General features: G+C 46.3%; 1 protein-coding gene across 10 annotated transcripts in view; it reads right to left on the minus strand.

Annotated features, from left to right (window-relative positions):
* Znf827 (zinc finger protein 827) overlaps window positions 1-17,381 on the minus strand; it is a 167,012-nt gene continuing 149,631 nt past the window's right edge. For 2 of the 10 annotated variants that reach the window (XM_087193346.1, XM_004868913.4), the window contains 5 exons: window positions 15,837-16,008; window positions 14,671-14,837; window positions 7,317-7,508; window positions 6,766-6,943; window positions 1-3,476 (listed from right to left, as the gene is read on the minus strand). In XM_087193346.1, the coding sequence (XP_087049472.1) occupies window positions 2,657-3,476; window positions 6,766-6,943; window positions 7,317-7,508; window positions 14,671-14,837; window positions 15,837-16,008 (1,529 nt within the window). In that variant the 3' untranslated portion in view covers window positions 1-2,656. Of the gene's footprint in view, window positions 3,477-4,885; window positions 4,919-5,205; window positions 5,273-6,752; window positions 6,944-7,316; window positions 7,509-14,670; window positions 14,838-15,836; window positions 16,009-17,381 lie in introns of those variants that run through there. The other 8 variants (XR_002390576.2, XM_013067124.3, XM_004868919.4 and 5 more) reach the window with 8 other exon arrangements.

The raw sequence follows: 17,381 nt of genomic DNA on the forward strand, positions 1-17,381 counted from the left end.
TGCTGTAGATTTTTCTTTATTAATAACAATAATAATATAAAAAGTCAAACAAACTCCAAACACACCTCTTCTCACTCAGAAAACTTTTATAATTTACCAGAAAGATTGATGACTCTTTCCAAAGTGCTAAAAAAGTTGCCCAATTATATTAAGCATTACTAAGTCATTCAAATACAAGTTCAGTGGCGAGCAGTGAAATGCACGGCATTTGAGCAGTCGATGTCTCCTTCCACCATCTCCTCACTCTTGAAGGTTTCCGTCCTCAGACCTCCTATTGCACAAGTGGCAAGCTATAACACCCCGAGTCCTCGCTGTCAGGGCCACCCTTTCAGGTTTTTAACCTGCGGTGCATAAGTGTCATTCACTTTTTCTCCCAGCCTTGGTGGGATCACCAGGGCCCTCTTTCCTGTCATCACTGAACTTGTAGTTTTGAAAACACATTATTAGCCAAGTGGCACATTCTCCATTATATGGGGATAAAGACATGACTTTAAAAAGAACCAACCCACCCACAAGCCCAGTGTTCTTGGAGTATACTGTCCATAACTGTTGATAGTGTCTTTTACCGAGACATTGATGTAGTGAGCTGAACAAACAAGGCCTAGAGCAAAGGTCTCCACTGGAGACCGAGCGAGAGTTTGGAGCTTCCAGCCTTAAGTGTTGGTCTCCCCACCCCCAGTGAACATCTCCGTAGTGTAAACAGGTTTGCCAGGGGATGGGGCAGGCTCCCCATCCGTGGCTGGATGCCCGGCAAAGAGAAAGTGTAGCCCACAGGCTAGATTTGGGGGAAGGAGGGCTGGTATAGAGGGGAAATGAGGGAGTCCTTGGTGTGGACAGGCATACAGTCTTCTAGCTTCCTGTAGAACTATATTAATTTCCAGTGGGCTTTTAGTGAAGCAAACTGACTAGAGGAAGAAAATTAGGGATGGTTTTATTTTCCCCTGGTGAAATAGATTTAAAAAAATCCCAATTCTAGGATAACACATGGTGGGAAAACAGCAACACAATAAAAAAGCATTCCTCCTACACACCAGCTCTTCCATAGATAAATAATATATAAACTTTCATATTCCAAACTTCCCATTATTATACAAAGCACATTTCTTCCTGCTCTTTCAGCCTGTTTCATCCTGGAAATTCTGTTGTCTTAAAAACACAAGCAATGAATAAGTTCAGCCAAAGATTTTTTTCCTTTTTAAATTATCCATTTCTTTTTAAGATGAGCGGAGGGCTATGCAATGATCCACACCTGCTTCCTGCTGCAATAAAGTGCTGCACATAAATTGCCATTTTAATGACCACAAAATAAGAGCTTTAAATAAGTATAAAGTTAGCCTCCTAGCAGGTTATATCTACCAGGCGTTAACAAAATGGAATACAGAATTACTAATAACACAGAGGATACTGCTACAGCCAGAGGATATGCAAACACAATGAAAACTTCTCAGGGGGATAACTGAACCGTAGGACAAAACAGCACCTTTTCGTTGTGTCATTATATATCAAAGAGGTTGCGGCTAAAGTTTCAAACATACAGTCTACTCATTCCATAGAAAGGTACATTTTCTTCCTTTTATTTTACTTTTTTTTCCCAATGAGAAACAACAATTAGTGCAAGACCAAAGCACTGTGCAAAACTGCTGTGTCTTTTTTTTTTTTTTAGTCTGAGCATTTATACCCAGAATTTATCCAAACCCCTTTTAATCTCCTTGGCTGGATTTATCAACCATAAAATTTACCACTCATACAACTATTCCTGCAAACAAATGGTAACCACTGAATTAATACATCATATATATCATCGGCCCTTAAAAACAATGATGCACTGTGTGTGTGTGGACCATACACAGGATCTCTGTATGGGCACACGTACAACACAGGTAAGTTTTGTGATGTCAGCTGCAGTGCTGCGAGATATTTCTTGCAGACTGGTCACTTGATTCCTCAGATCTTCATAACCAGAGAAGGTATGAGCTCAAGGTCTCAGCACTCTGTTGGAAATCTCCAGCAGCACGGCAGATGTCTACCAGGCACCAGGCCCTACCACTCTGTGGCCATAAAATAGAGAGGGACAGGTGGTGAAGGAGCTCGGGAGAGACTGTAGTGGAATGAACAACCCAGGAGGGGAAAAAAAACTGTTCATCGTTGTGAAAGAAGCCAGTACAAAGAATGTGCAATAGAAATGTCATGGCACACGACACACGGCTTTCTCGTTCGGAATCCACAAACGTCCACGCACCCCATTCACCCAGCAAAAAACCAAATGCACCAGTATATAAGCTTACAAGTGCTGATTGCTATTAAGGACACTCTCTTTAGGATTTAACAAGATAGAATTCCTTTCAGAGCAAAGTACGGACGGAGGAGGGCTGAGAGTAGGAGTGGGTGGCTGGGGAGGCATGCCTCTGAAGGTAGAGTAGGTCACCTCTCTGAAGATTGGATAAAGCAGCTTTCAGGTCAACGCAATAGGTATACACACAGAGCCAATTCTCTATTCCTTACTAAAGATATACAGTACACGTGGTTTAGACCCCAAGGGTCTGTAGGTTTTGCAGCAACATACACCTGCTGGGGTTGTGTTTAAGTTTTGTGGGTTTTTTTTTTTTTTTAAATTTACTGTCCTTGTCTCTGTTTTTGGTACAGAACATGGCTGCCCTCAGACAGTCTCTGCTCTTTCTCTTAGTCCGAGATAGGCAAGGAAGGAGTGTTTGGGTGAGGGGATGCTGGGAGGCGCAGTCTGCGGTCGGGGCGGGTGGAATGTGAGATCCAAGTGGTTCTTGGGGTACAACATTGTCAAGGGAATGAGATGGGCAAAATCTGAGTTCCGGAACTTATCAAAGCGCAGAGGGGAGCCATCGAAGGCCAGGGCCTTGAGTGCCAGGTTGGGCTCTGAGCCGCTGCCGTGGGTGGCAGATAGGGCCACAGTCTGCAGAGCCTGCGAGGCGGACATGACCGACAGGGGAGACAGGAGATTCCGGGAGCTCCCCACAACCAGGAGCGGGGCTCCGGGGCCGGCCGGGTCCCTGGGGGCCGGGCACAGGCCCTTCTTATCTTCCTCAGGGCAGTCCCCGCTCTGGTGCTTCTTGACGTGGCGGCTGAAGACGAAAGGGTGTGTGGTCTTGAACAGGCACTCTTCGCAGCTGAAGGTCTGGCGTGGGGCATGCTTCAGCTTCTTGTGCAGGTTGAGATTGTCCTTGCGCTTGCAGCTGTAGCTGCACTGGTCACAGTGGAAGGGCCGCTCCCCGGTGTGGACTCGCACGTGCTCGATGAGCTTGTTGGCGGTCTTGGACAGGTAGCCGCACTGGTCACACTTGTAGTGGTTGCCCAGGCGATGTTCCCGGGTGTGCGTCTCCAGCTCCAGCTGGTTGGCCTTCACCGTCTGGCAGATCCGGCACTTGTACTCCATCCTGTAGTGGGTCTTGAGGTGGCACTCCATGGCAGCGGGACGGTTGGTGGAATAAATGCAGAATGGGCACCTGCCGGGGGGAAGCAACACAAGCACGTTTCAGCCAGAAAGGTCCCATGTCAGCCGCGCTTCTCCCCTCCTCACCAGGCTGCCCTCAGCCCACCCTCCGGTCTTGGAGGCCTGGCCTGCCCAGCCCAGCCCTGCTGCCTCTTGGGTGGAGATGGCCCCGACTGACTCACTGCTGACAGCAGTCCCCGCTAGCAGGCTGCTCTGCCCAGGTCTGCTCAGCCTACTCTGGGTCTCCTGGCTGTGACAGCCAAGACCGGGATTCATGAGGGGAGCAGAGCAAGGGCGAGGAATACGTATGCTGGTGCTCCCCTCCAGCCCCCCGCCCGGCCCCTCAGAGCCCTCCCCGCTCCCCACCAGGCACGGCAGAGGTCTCGCCCTCCTGACCTCCCCTCTAGATGGGAGCAACACAAAGAATCGACTTTTCATGCACCACACCAAGCACACGCAGAAAGGCTAAGAAGTTTTAAAGAACAGCTTATAGGGGGAGAGCTACCTCCAGCAAACAGAAAGTCACAGGGGTCAGAGTCGTGCTGATGAAAGGGTTGTTAGGATGAGAAGGCCTGTGTGTGTCCCTCGTGTGTGTGCGTTTGTGCGCACATATATATGGACTCCTAGCAAGTGTCTCCTACAGCACTGGTTCTTCATCAGGAAAGGAAGGTGAGGACCCTGGCAGGGGCGTGGGAGGAGAAGGAAGCCCACCCGAGCCCCTCTCCTCATGAGGATACGGAAGTGGCGCTAGAAGACACTCTCAGGATGTCATTAGGACAGATGAGAAACTCTCAGAGGGCAGGGGCGCTTCTTGCATTCTTCTGCAATCTCTGTGGTGCTGGGAGCGCACTCAGTATGTGATAAACACTGGGGCCATGCTGACTCATGGTCTGAGTGGTCTCCACAAGTAACCGAGGTTGCCTCGGGGGGAAGGGGATTTGAGTCCCAGCTCTGTCACCTCAGTGGGGCGAGGAAAGAGCCTGGGAGCCTGGACCTCCCATCCTGGGCAGTGCACATGCGCTACCCGACCCTGCTGGCTGGCCTGAGGGCAATGAGGGGTGCGGAGGGCATGTTTACAAACGCTGCCCCGCTTCTCCTTTGGGAGCTGCGGGCTTGAGCCGGTGGCTTATATGACTGTAGCGTGTTTGCTCTCTTTCCAGAACAGAATGCAGATGCCCCAGTGGCTGCTTCAACTCTTGCTTGGCTCCTGCGGGGCAGGGCCCAGGAGTGGACTGTTCTCAGAGGGTTGGAGAGGTATTCAGCAGAGCCCAACACAACCAGGTGCACCGTGCACTGCCTCCTCAGCGCCAAGCTCGCCGTTAGCCTCGAACCTCAGCTCACAGAAGAGTGCACACGAGAGAAATATAAAGCCCATTCCCAGGTCAGGTGCACACACAACCCCTACGCCAAGCTGGGCCTTACCTAGAGGAGTCTGAAACTCACCACTGTCCTGAGCTACGGCAAAAGAAAAATAATAGTATAATCTTATTTGATCTGCATTATGAACAGGATATAGAGTACAAGCAGTTCCATCACAGAAAAGCAATTTAGACATCGGCGGTCTGTTTCATGTTAAGGACATTTCTGTGACCCACAGCTCAATCTTCCTTTCACTGCTCAGGCAAAGTGCTAAGCGTTTTCCGTGCTCCCATTATTTATCTTAAAGACACCCTCTCAGGCAAATTAATTCTACGATATGGTAAAGGAAACAAAACAAAACAAAAAACAAAACAAAGACTCACTGTATAGCCAGAAGGCATTATCAATTTTTTCAAAGTATTCTTCTACTTGGTCATCCTAGAACATAAACTATCACACAGGGGACGGTTAGCACCGCACGGGAAGTGTCTGATTTCACAAAAGCATCAGAGTTCATTGTGCATTCTCCCCAATGGGTGGTTCAGAGGCTCGGGATTTCTTAGGACCCGAGGAAAGGCGAATGGCAAAGCCACAACTGGCAGGGGCCGCAAAGTCAGGGGTGTGACTGGGCTACAGGGAAGGCAATGAGCACTAGTGCATCCTTAGAAAAGCAGGGTTCTTTTTCTTTTTCATAAGAGTACACAAATATTTATCAAGGGATGGTGGGAACAAACCCAATCAGATCCCCAAATCACCTCTGGTCAGCATTTCCCATCCACTATTTGAAGGAATTGTAATCACCCCCCCTCCCCCCTCCCCCCTCCCCCCAAGCAGGCCCAGAAGCGAAACAAAACGGAATCAACAGTAGGTGCTGTTCCCTGCCTCTTCTGTTTGGAGTTTTTGAGGAGGGCACCAACCCCATTGTTCCCAGTGCTCAACTGCCAGGATCCTTCTGGGTCTTCTGCTCCTCACCCATTCCGGGGACTCAGGCCAGGTCTCTGGCAGGTTGTTAGTTTCAACGATGGAAAAATTTTAAAACAAGTCTTTTTTCTCCCCTATGTTAAGTAAAAACTAATTTTTTATCCTTTTAACTTCATGGTCATGTCAGCTATAATCTGATAATTATGCCCTGACAGTTGGGTCTTTCCATGTTCAACTACATATGCTCCTTTCTCGTTACTACACTGTAAGTGCCTCATGAACAGGGACTCTGATTTCAGAATCACTGGACAGAATATATTCTGGTAGTGCTAGGACACAAATTTCCTGAGGGTGGAAATTAGGTTTTATTCCCATGTGCCCTTCAGCACCTATATCAAGCCAGACACACAGTATGTTTGATAATAGCTAACTGGTCTCACTCGAGACCAGAGGGCTTCTTGCAAATATTGGTTGAGGATGATGTTTCTTGTCTAAATCTTTCAAGGAAGGCACTGGCAGGTCTGCAGGAAGCCTCCAAGCACCACGTGCTGTTTGCATGACAAAGGCTGCCTCCTGTCAGGCGAGACTGACAAGGTTCCAAGTTGGGGGCATGGGGTGGTGTACTGCTCACTTTGAAGTGGTGGGCAAGCCATCTGAAAACCAGTCCGGGTGAACTGCAGTGAGAGTATCGTGATCGACACCTGGGCGAGTCCATTAAAACAGTGTCTGCGCAAAACTCAGTGTAAAGTGACTTTACTTTTGCATGCGGGATGATCCAACACTTCTTCCTACCCTGAACCCTGGGGTATCTGTGAAGTGGATTCCCCTGTTGAAATCTGTTGACCCCCGGGAGACAGGTGTAATTCAGTCCAGCTAAGGCAGCGGAGGTTCCTGAATGACTCCCCTGTACCAAGTTTCCCGCCTCCATGACCCCCCAAAACCTCCAGGGAAGGGGCGGGGAGAGGGAAGGGAAGGGTGTTTAATAACAACGCAGTAAAAGGTTCTGTACTTGCTTTCCTTACTTGAGCCCACCGGTGGGGACAGTGTGGCATTTCTTATGCTCCAGCAGCTGTTCGGGGGTCTTCATGAACTTGTGGCACACGTCACACTCAAACATCCGGGTGATGAGGTGTATCTGCAGGTGGCGCTCAAACATGTTCTTCGTCTTGCAGACAAAGTTGCAAAAAACGCATTCGAACCCTGCAAGGACCCAAGCTGGATGTAGAAGTGCATGAAGCAGAGGGGCTGGGGACTAGAGGTGGGCTAAGCTCCCCCGCCCCACTCTTGTACCTCCCAGCAGGTGTGGACTTCCAGGCACTGTTCCCTGCATCTCTGTACTCAAAGGAGTTAAACATACAGCTCCAGAGTCAATGTCACCCTTCTTATCCTTCCACCCCATATTTGCATGCAAATCAAGCCAAAAGAAAATGCAAATTTCCCGTAGTGCATATTATACTGTATCCTGGGCCCAATATCTGTTTTCCCACTTCATTCCTCTCCAGGGCTTCTTCTCAAGACAGGCACGTCCTAGAGTAGGCAGGGCTGAGCAGGCCATGTTCGCCTCCTCCCTCACCTTTCTCTGGCTTCTCCTCGTTGTTCACTGAGGGCTGGCTCCCAGGCACGACTGAGATGACCAGCAGGTTGTTCCCTCCCTTGTTTTTCTGGGAGCTGTCTGAATCATCTTTGCTATTGGCGGAATCACTCAGAGCTGAGAGGGAGGATGAGGAGGGGCTGTTTGATTCACTGGGGGTCTTCCTGTCTTCCCCTGAAAAAGAAACCACCAAGTCTGTTAGGTGGGGGATGGAAACTCTCAGAAGGACAGCACTTTGATGGGGAGATGGTGAGGGGGTGTCACTATTCCAGGGGCTTCCAGCTCCCACAGTGCGCTCACTGAGATCCCAGGTCCTACTGCACCCATGGTGATGGCAAGCGTGGTATCTGGGGCCAAAAGCAGTTGTTCATCCATTTCGTAAGTCTTTGGTGAGGTCTTACAATAATTAAAATACAATGACAATAATACCTAAGATGTGGTGAACATGTTACCAAGTTCCAGAAACTGTTTTATGTTTTAAATGCATTATCTAATTTTATTGTCTCCAAAATCCCGGGGGGTGGAGCTCTGAGACAGAGCATGTGCTTAGCATGCATGAGGCTCTGGGCTTGATTCTTGTACCCCAAACAAACAAAAAACCCCAAATTTTATGAAGTGTGTACATACCCACACACAAAAATCCTATGATCATACCCATTTTACAGATGAAGAAGTGGAGGCACAGAGGGGTAAGCTTGGACTAGGTCACATGGCTATGTGGCAAAAAGACTTGAGCCGGTCTGACTCTAGTGCCTATCAGCACACTGGACTTCCTCAAAACGAGGCACAGACAAGTCAACAGGCCATTAAATGTAGCGTCAGGAGACTTCAGCTTCTACTCAAGTTAGAATATCAGGGACTGGATGTGACATTACTGAGAGAACTGAAATCAACTAATGAGCCAGCCAATCATCCATCCAAGACAAAAATATATCAATCAACAGTTTTTACATTGAACATGAGGTGGAACAAAAGAGGCAAGCCCGGTGACTGCTCAAATTCCTGCTCTGAGGTAGATTCCAGGCTGCACGCAGAACGGGGGACCTAGGAGGAGGCTAACAGACTCCCTGAGTGCAAGAGACAGAGTTTGAGGGTCTGTGGAGATCAACATGGACCGACACTGCAAGGCAGTTGTCAGGAGAGGAGCCGACAGCACGAAGACCCCTGAGGCCTCAGCAGAACAGAGGTCACAGCAGTGTGTGAAGAAATTGCCCAAGATAGAAGGGAAAAGAAGTCACTTGAGAACAGTGGGGACACCCACTCAGGGCTGCAGAGAGGGCTTGTTTCCTCGGGCCAGAAATGAAAGTCATAGAATCCACAGGGCATTAGGAAACAGAGGAAGGACTCTTAGTAGTGGGTAATAATCAATGCCCAGTGATCCACATCTACCTAACAAATCAGAAAAGTAAGATCTGAGATCAGAAAAGGATCAAAGTTTCTAATTAACCGAATCCTGGGAAAAAAGTCAGCAAGACTTAAGGGATACAAAAAGGGGATACAAAAAATCAAACACTCAACATGGGAAAACCACAATGTATGGTATCCAACTAAATATTTTTGGACATAGAAAGAAACAAGAAATATAACCACAAATGAGAAGAAAAATCAACAAGTTAAAAGTAACCTAGAACTGACACAGTTGCTACAATTTTTAGACAAGGACATTATAACTATATTTCATATGTTCAACAAATTAAGAAGAGATATGGAAGATATGAAAATGGCCCAAACCAAATCTCTACAGATAAAAATCACAAAATCAGAGATGGAAAGATACAATGGATGAGGTTACCAGCAGATTAGACACAGCAGAAGAAAAGCTCAGTGACTGAAGATAATAGCTATAGAAATTGTCTGAAATGAAACAGCAAAAAGAATCTCCAAAATGGAAAAAAAAGCATTAGTGAATAGAATGACTACAAGCAACTTCATACAGGTTTAATTTGGCTCACCTGATAGAATGAGTAGGGCATAAAAATGTCTGAATGGCCAAAATGCTTCCAAATTTGAGGCAAACCATTTATCCTTAGCTCCAAGAAGCTAAATGAACTCGAAGCATAAAAACATGAGGAAAATCATACCATGTGTGATGGTTAAGGTGGACTGTCAACTTGATTGGCTTGGGAGCTGCCCAGAGGATTAATAAAGCACACTTCTGGGTAGGTATGGGTAAGTCATGGAAGTGTGAACTTGACCCTTCTGGTTCCTTGTCCCTTCCTCTTTTTTTTTTTTTTTTTTGGTACCAGGGATCAAACTCGGGTCCTTGAGCTTGTGCAGCAGGCAGCAAAACCAGTGAGTTAAATCCCCGGTCCCTGTCCCTTCTTGACACTGTTTCCCCTGCTTCCCGGCTACCCCGAGCTAAGCAGCCTCGCTCTGGTACACTCTTCTGCCATGTTTCTACCTTGGAGCCAGCTGGCCACCTGAACCGTGGGCCAGACTAACCCTTGCCTCCCTTCAGCTGTGGGTGTCTGATATTGTGTCTCAGTGAGCGATGGGAAAGCTGACTAACACACTAAGGAACACCATTATTAAACTGCTCAAAACCAGGAGAGAAAAAAAACCACAAAAAACTCCTGAAAGCAGCCAGAGTTATTCATAGAGGAACAAAGTAAGGATGACAGCTGAGTTCTCATGGGGAGCAGTGGAAATGAGACCGCAGGAAGACAACATGTGGGAACAACTGAAGGAGTGGCAACTTGAAATTTTATACCTAGTGAAAAGACATTTCAAAGGTGAAGGCAAACAAAAAAAAAGCTGACATGAAAAGATGAGGGAATTAATCACCAGCAGACTTGCATTACAAGAAATGTTAAAAGAAGTCCGGGAGGACAAAGGAAAATAATAGAGATGTGAAAAGGGTCTACACAACAGAATGATGAGCCCTGGAAATTACTAGTTCCTAGGTAAATGTGTCTTTTCTTATTAAATGTCTATAAAGGATAACAAAAGCAATTTAGTTTAAACAAAAATCACAACAATGCATTGTAAGGTTAATAATATATATGTAAGTAAATACTTGACAATACCATAAAGCCTGAGTGGGGAGAAATGGAAATATATTATTGTGAGGTTCTTATACTAGACATGAAGTGATTATTCTGCAATAAATTTAAAAAGTGAATTATAAACCCCAAATAACTGGACAGCTATACATTATTTCTGGTTTAGAAGAGTTGATATTGTTAGGACATCAGTGCTCCCCAAACTGATTTGTAGATTCAATGCAACCCCATAGTTTAGATTAGGGTAGAAAATACAGGAAGACTCTTCTTTAGGTTCCTTCAAATGTTGATTAAGCATCTTAGTGATTATAAACCCTAGGAACTAACTTCCTTTATTAAGACTGAACAATAAACCAGGTATTATATATATGCATAAAAGCCTGGAAGTAAACAAAGCTGTAAAATGGTGGGCTATGACTAGAGCATAAAATTATCAGTATGATATTTGGGTTTTTTTTTTCTGGTTTTCAGAATTTTTAGAGTGACCCTGTATTACTTGGCCAACTAAAGAAAGTCTGTATAAAAAAGAAAGGGGGCCAGGGATGTAGCTCTGTGGTAGAGCATGGAGAAAAAGAGAGGGAGGGAGGGAGGGAGAGATACAGTGTTTTCTAACCCTATTCCCGCAATGTGTGCACTTAGGGTTCTGGGTGGACAACTCTTGGTTCAGTTTACACTGTTTAAAATCTTGTTCCTATCAGAACTGACAATGGGATGTGGACAGCCTTCATGACCTCAGTTCCCAACCACAAGGAGGGATGGGATATACCTTCAGAACATGCAGTCCTCCCTTGGTACAATGAAGCCACATGAAACCAGCACCATCACTGCCAGTTCATTATCTAAGTAGCTAACTAGCCAAGGTCACATTTTGTGTACAAATAGATCGTTTTCACTGAAGCCCTTGAATCCTTATTATTACTTCTCTAAATCCACCTTCTAAGCTTGGTCTCACCGACAGTCTGTTACAAGTAATTATTCAAAATGTTTTTGTCATGAAAATATATTAATTGCAATTATTATGTTTAAAAATAGATTCAACTACCTTGAGGTTTAAGGTGCTGGCCAAAGCTACCTAAACTGATGAATGGGTAGAAATAACAGACACCACGCCAGCCATTCTGTGACATGGCACAGGAATCCAAGCTGGCCTGCCCCTGTGTAGTCCCTAGTCCAAACACACCCCCTCTTGCAGTCTGCATCTTTTGCACTGTCTGCCGGGAGAGAGCAGGTGCCTGTGACTTCTACATCCAAGGCTGTGATCCAAATGGGGATTTACCTCTGGCATCACCAAGATTCTTGCTGAAAGACACCTGTGCACAGGTAATACACCCTCACACCTTAGGACGGCCAGTTGAAGACAACTTTTAAGGAAAAACTGAAATCCCTGAACTTTTCATAATTTAAAACAACACAGACTGAGAAACCAGGGCCGTACAAAGTTACCAGACATCTTATCCCCTCAATACCAACACTGTTACATTTTGGTGTACTTCTTTACGGTTAAGGAAAAAAAAAACTAAGCATCTCTACTTCTACATGTTGTTATTTGTTGCATAAATAATTAAGAACTTTAGATCTAGAATACCTGAGTTTGAAGCCCAACTGTACCATTTAGTAGCTATATGACCTTGGATAAGACACTGAGCTGTGTGCCTCATTATCACCTATAGAAAGTGGAGATAATATAATAATAGCCTCATCTGGTGATTATGAGAATGAAATGAGTTTTTATATATTAATCACACAGAACAATGTCTAGTCATGGTTAGCATCTTAGCAGATCTATTATTATTATTATTCTACCGCAACATTTAACGTATACTATTTATAAAATATAATAATACAAACACAATTTCCATGTTGTCTTACACACTTGGTACATAGTTGGCTCTCAAGAAATTCATGGAATTATTTACAAATTACTCCCCTTAAGTGATAGTATAAAATACTGTACTATGTTCCTTCTACACCACGATGCTAATTCGTGGAACCTGGATCTAGAACCCAGATCTAGAACCCCCCTGTGCTTCCCTCCACACCTAGGGCCACATCTACTGGTCGTCAGTGTGTGGATGAGCTCGTGCATCTGTCCATCACATGGACTCTTACTCCTCACCCTGTGCAGGGAGGGTTCCAGGCACCGGAGTCAGCAGTGACTCGATCAAGCTCTTTATTCTAGGACTGTATGTTTGCAGTATATGTTACACAGCATTACTGTTGTTTTATATAATAACTTTACAATGACATAGCTTATTAATGTACAGATTTAGATAGACAGATTTTGGGTCAAACACCATACAGCAGCGCTAAATATAGGAAGCCTTCACCGTGAAACCATTAGCTTGCATAGCCCTTGGCCCCAAACTAGCTTCCTGTTCTTGCAAATAAAGTTTTATTGGAATAGGACCATTCATTTGTATACCATCTGACTACATTCAAGTTCCAGTGGCAGAGTTGAGTCATAATGACAGAAACTACATGGCTTGAGAGGCTAAAACAGTTACCATCTGGCCCTGTAAAACTGGTTTACAAAAAGTGTTTTAATCTTATAGGGCAGCATTAATGGCGTCTACTGAATTACAAAAGGAACTTCTTTAATGCTTTTCACTCCTTGCTCTCCATTCTAACAAACCATACTGAGCCAAGCAGCCTGGCCGCCTCGCCTCGGAGGAAGGAGCTCTTCCCTGAGTGCCCTGTGATGATCAGAAGGCGTTTGTATCACTTAGCTGTGAATGTGAGGTTTCCATCAATGACAAGGGACCCTAGGTCTGACTTCTTCCTAGTCTTTATGGTTTCTATGGTTTCCTGGAGGTGGGCTGGTGGTGGAGGGGACTGTGGAGCAGGGTGGGAGGGAGGTTTGGGCACACATTGGGATGAAGAATATTAGAAGAATGAGGGTTTAACGGAAGAGAGAAAAAAGCACAACTGCAAGGCTAGTGGAGATGGGAGAGTCTGGCCTTGTCCTCCATTAGCCACTCCAGAAATGCCGAATTTAATTTATCTTCAACGTGGGTTTCCCAGCTCACCTGCTGCCCATGGTGCTAATGTGGTTACAGTCAGACAATGGACAGTAAAACAGCACCTTCTCACTGAGCCTAATGACTCTCCGCAGACCTCCAAGTCATAGCTGCTCAATTTACTGACGAAAACAAGCTCTTATTGCTGTTGGCACCACGAGCCAGCACGGCCAGCCGGAGAAGAAGGGAGAGACCTTCTCAGTCGTGCACACTGTCAGCATAAATGTCAGGGAAACTCCCGCTCCCGCTCCCGCTCCCGGTCCTTCCAGGCCGGGTGATGTGGGGCTGACCCGCACCCGGCACCCGCCCACAGATCTGTAAGTGCTGCCAATGCAGGGAGCCCTTTTGTCCCACCTAGTGACTCCACGCTGGTGTCATCCGTAATCATGACTTTGTGAAAAGTCAAAATGATAACACCATTAAACGTAAAAATGGCAAGAAGCTTAAATGAAAGGCAAGCACTGGCCAAGTCTTGTTAGATTTGTTTCGACAGAGTCCAGTTTCTCTGCCCTCCACAGATGGGCCGAGCGCCATTACAGCGAGTATTGGGGCTGCAGGTTCTGGCAAGGGAACAGAGCCTGCAGGAGGAGGTGCACAGTTCCCCAGCACAGCGAAACAGGAAGGCTCGAAGCTCTGCCAGTGTTGTTTGGGCTGTGGGGACCAGGGGGAGTCCCGTGGGACGAAAACTGTCGCTTCTCGTTTCTGAAGTCACTTCCTGGTAGCTGACTTTGGATGGAAAACCTCCCTTTTACTAAGCCTCAGTTTCTCTATCTGTATGTTGCGACAACAACAGTATTCACCTCAGTGGGTTGTATGAGGCATAGGAGCAAGCCTGGGGCATCAAACGAGCTTAGCAAAGCCAGGCGTGGCAGCACATGCCTGTAGTCCCAGCACACTGGTAGGCTGAGGCAGGAGGATCACAAGGTTAGAGACTTAGGAAGACCCTGTCACAAAATAAAAATAAAAAAAGGGCTAAGATGTAGCTCAGTGTGAAAGCCCTGGGATCAATCCTCAGTACCAGGGCGCGAAAAAGAGCTTAGTGACTGCTCTGCACGGTGATGAGGCTGGAAGAAGACACGGGTAAGGACCAGCACCACTTGATAGCAGCCACAACTGGGCGTCTTTCAGATCAGTGAGGACGAAGCTGAGCCAGGCCTGGCATTACGACTACAGGGCAGAGCGGCTCCTCCAGAACAGCCCTTCCCGCTGTGGAGGGCCGTGTCCATGTCTTAAGGCAGCAGTGGTGCTTCCGCCACACAGCAGGCACTCTGGGGTGAAGGGGATGGCAAAGGGGGAAGGATCGACAGGAAGGGTCACCTGTGTGCTTGGTGCCGATGTGAGCCTTTATCTCTGCCTCCTCCATGGTGACGAAGTCGCAGGCAGTGCAGCAGATGGAAAACATCCACTGCTCCTTGTCCACGTGGAGCGACATATGGCTGACAAACTGCACATTGAGCTCGGTCTCGAATCCACACACGTGACAACTACACGAAAGAAGGAAAGAGAAGAGGGAGAGAGAGGAGTGAGACGTAGTTCTAAACCCACTCTACTTCTTTCTATGTAGCACTCTCAAGAAACTGAGAGTTCCACATGCATTTTCTCCCCAGCACAGGGTACAATGTGAGACAAGTCTTCTGCTTCCTGGGATCCCTGTGAAGTGGTCACTGTGCGAACAGATTAGGAGTAGGCCTACCGGAACGGTCCCATGCATGTCATAACGATGCTAAATAATTATGAAGTTAATTAAAAACTACACATTCCAGATGCTGTGCACCTCCTAACTGATTCCTCCGGGCAGAGACACAGGGCAGTGTTGCCAAAGTGTTTTGCTGCACTGGTCCAGCAGTCAACTCCGAGTATGCTACAGACCCTGGCGTTCTCTCTGGCTCTAGAAACCTTCCCATGAAGCAAGGAAAGCACACACAGGTTGTCTGATGCCACACGGGGGCAAGAGGCAGGCCTCCTGGTGACAACTCCTGGTAGATGCTGCCCATCCACACAGACGCTTTGCAAAAACAAGTTCCCACCCTATCTCTGGGACAAGCCTGGGGGTTGCTTGGGACCGAAGCAAGTATCGGTTCAAGGTTGATATGGAAGCAAACAACACCGAAAGGACTAAACCAGTGGACAACTGTAATTTCTTCTGAGCTCTTTCCTTGGAGTTCTCAGGTATATTTTTTCCTGTCTTTTCCCCTACAATTCGAAGGCAGCAGCACGGTGCCCAGTTACAAATGTGGGTGCTGTGCAGACCTCACCGCTACAATCCCTACAGCCCTGACACTCTTTGGAGCTCTATCCCACAGCGCCAATGCCAATCCTTCTGTGAAACTGCAGGGTTTAATCTCAGCAAAGTCATATTAAAATGAAGATCAGCAATGGCTGAGAAATGGGGCTGGGTGACGTTAAGTCCGGAGCAGAGAGGCAGGAAGCCTCAAAGCCGGAGTCTGAGAAACTCAGACTCTTGGACTCTGTCCTCGACTCACCTGTAATAATAAGGGTGTTTCTTCCCGTCACTGCCTTCAGAGGTGACGGCGCTGACAATGTCCTCGGTGTCTGTACTCACCAGCTTCACAGAATGGACGGTCAAGTGCTGGTTCAGATTCGCACGGCACTTAGCAGCATAGGGGCACAAGTGGCATTTGTATTTTCTTTCCTCTGGGGAGGAAAGAACAGGAAAAAACCCAGACTATTCTCAAAGAATGAAATCTCAACATCTGCAAGAGATCACTTACAGGTACCAAGGCCAGGACAGTTCAAATGTCATTTCAAATGGGGACAAAGGTCATGCTTAGAAACCCTGAGTATCTAAGTCCATGCCCAGAAGCTCATGACTACATTAATACCTCCAAAGAGAAAAGAAGGTCTCCCAGGACTATCTCTGGGCTAGATTTGGTAGAAAGCCTGAAATCTGGGGTTTTATAGTGACCAAGCCAAGTACTGATTCCAGGTTGAATATGGAAGTAACATATAACACTGCAACACAAGCAAGAGATAATGTGTAATGTGTCCTGGGCTACTCCTTGGAGTTCTCATGTTTATTTTTCCTCAGATCTTTTTTCCCCTACAGTTCTTTTTCCTGGCATTCATAGCCTCTTCTCCTGACAAGGTGAACATCACACGTGTTTAAAGAACATTGTGAGAGGCTGGTTGTGGTGGCTCGTGCCTATAATCCCAGCACTCTGGAAGGCCAATAAAGGAGGATCGCAAGTTCAAGCCCGCTTTGGGCAACTTAGAGACTTCAAAACACCCTGTTTTAAAATAAAATGTTTTAAAAAGGGCTGGAGATGGAGCTCAATGTGAAGGTCCTAGCTTCAATCTCCAGGACCACCACCATCAAAAAAAAAAATACTGCGTGTGCATGTGTGTGCGTGTGTGTGCATGCATGCGTGTGTACTTCTGCTCCCATCTATCAGTCGTGGGTGGGTGACGAGACCCAGGAGGAGAACGAAACAAGCATTCACAGAACTGGAGTATTAGAGTCTCCTCATCATTTTCCCCAAGCTCCAGCCCTGGGTTAGCCAAGAAATAAAAACTAATAAAATTAAAGGGGAAAAATGACTTGTGTAAAATAATTTAATTGGAAATTTTCATTTTACATAAATAAAATAAAAAACTTCAATTAATTTCTTAATGGAAATTCTCTCATAAAACTGACTAATGTTTCAGGATCGTTTCCAGAGTGGCATTCTGAATTCATTTGATTAATCAAGCAAATTAAAGTACAAGGAACAGGCTTTGCTTCCACGGTACAAATAAAGGTAGCAGCAGAGACAGCAAAGAACCTCATTTTCCATCTCTGATTCTTGGTATTTCTGGGTTTGGCCTAAAGAAAATCCATGTTTTATTTACTTCACACAGAAAACCATGAGGAAAAGTGTTTCTAAAACGAAGTGCAGGTGGCACCAGCACCTGAAAGTGTGGAGGGGAGGTGAACAGTGTGAGTAACTCAGAACTCTTCCCTTTGAAGTTGTGCATGTACAGATGTACACTATTACAGTATTTACAGGGCAGGCTGTTGGATTTTGGCA

This window comes from Heterocephalus glaber, unplaced genomic scaffold (assembly GCF_053883595.1).
Source record: "Heterocephalus glaber isolate CG9 unplaced genomic scaffold, H.glaber_assembly_v1.0 deba00001587, whole genome shotgun sequence".
Taxonomy (NCBI): Eukaryota; Metazoa; Chordata; class Mammalia; order Rodentia; family Bathyergidae; genus Heterocephalus; species Heterocephalus glaber.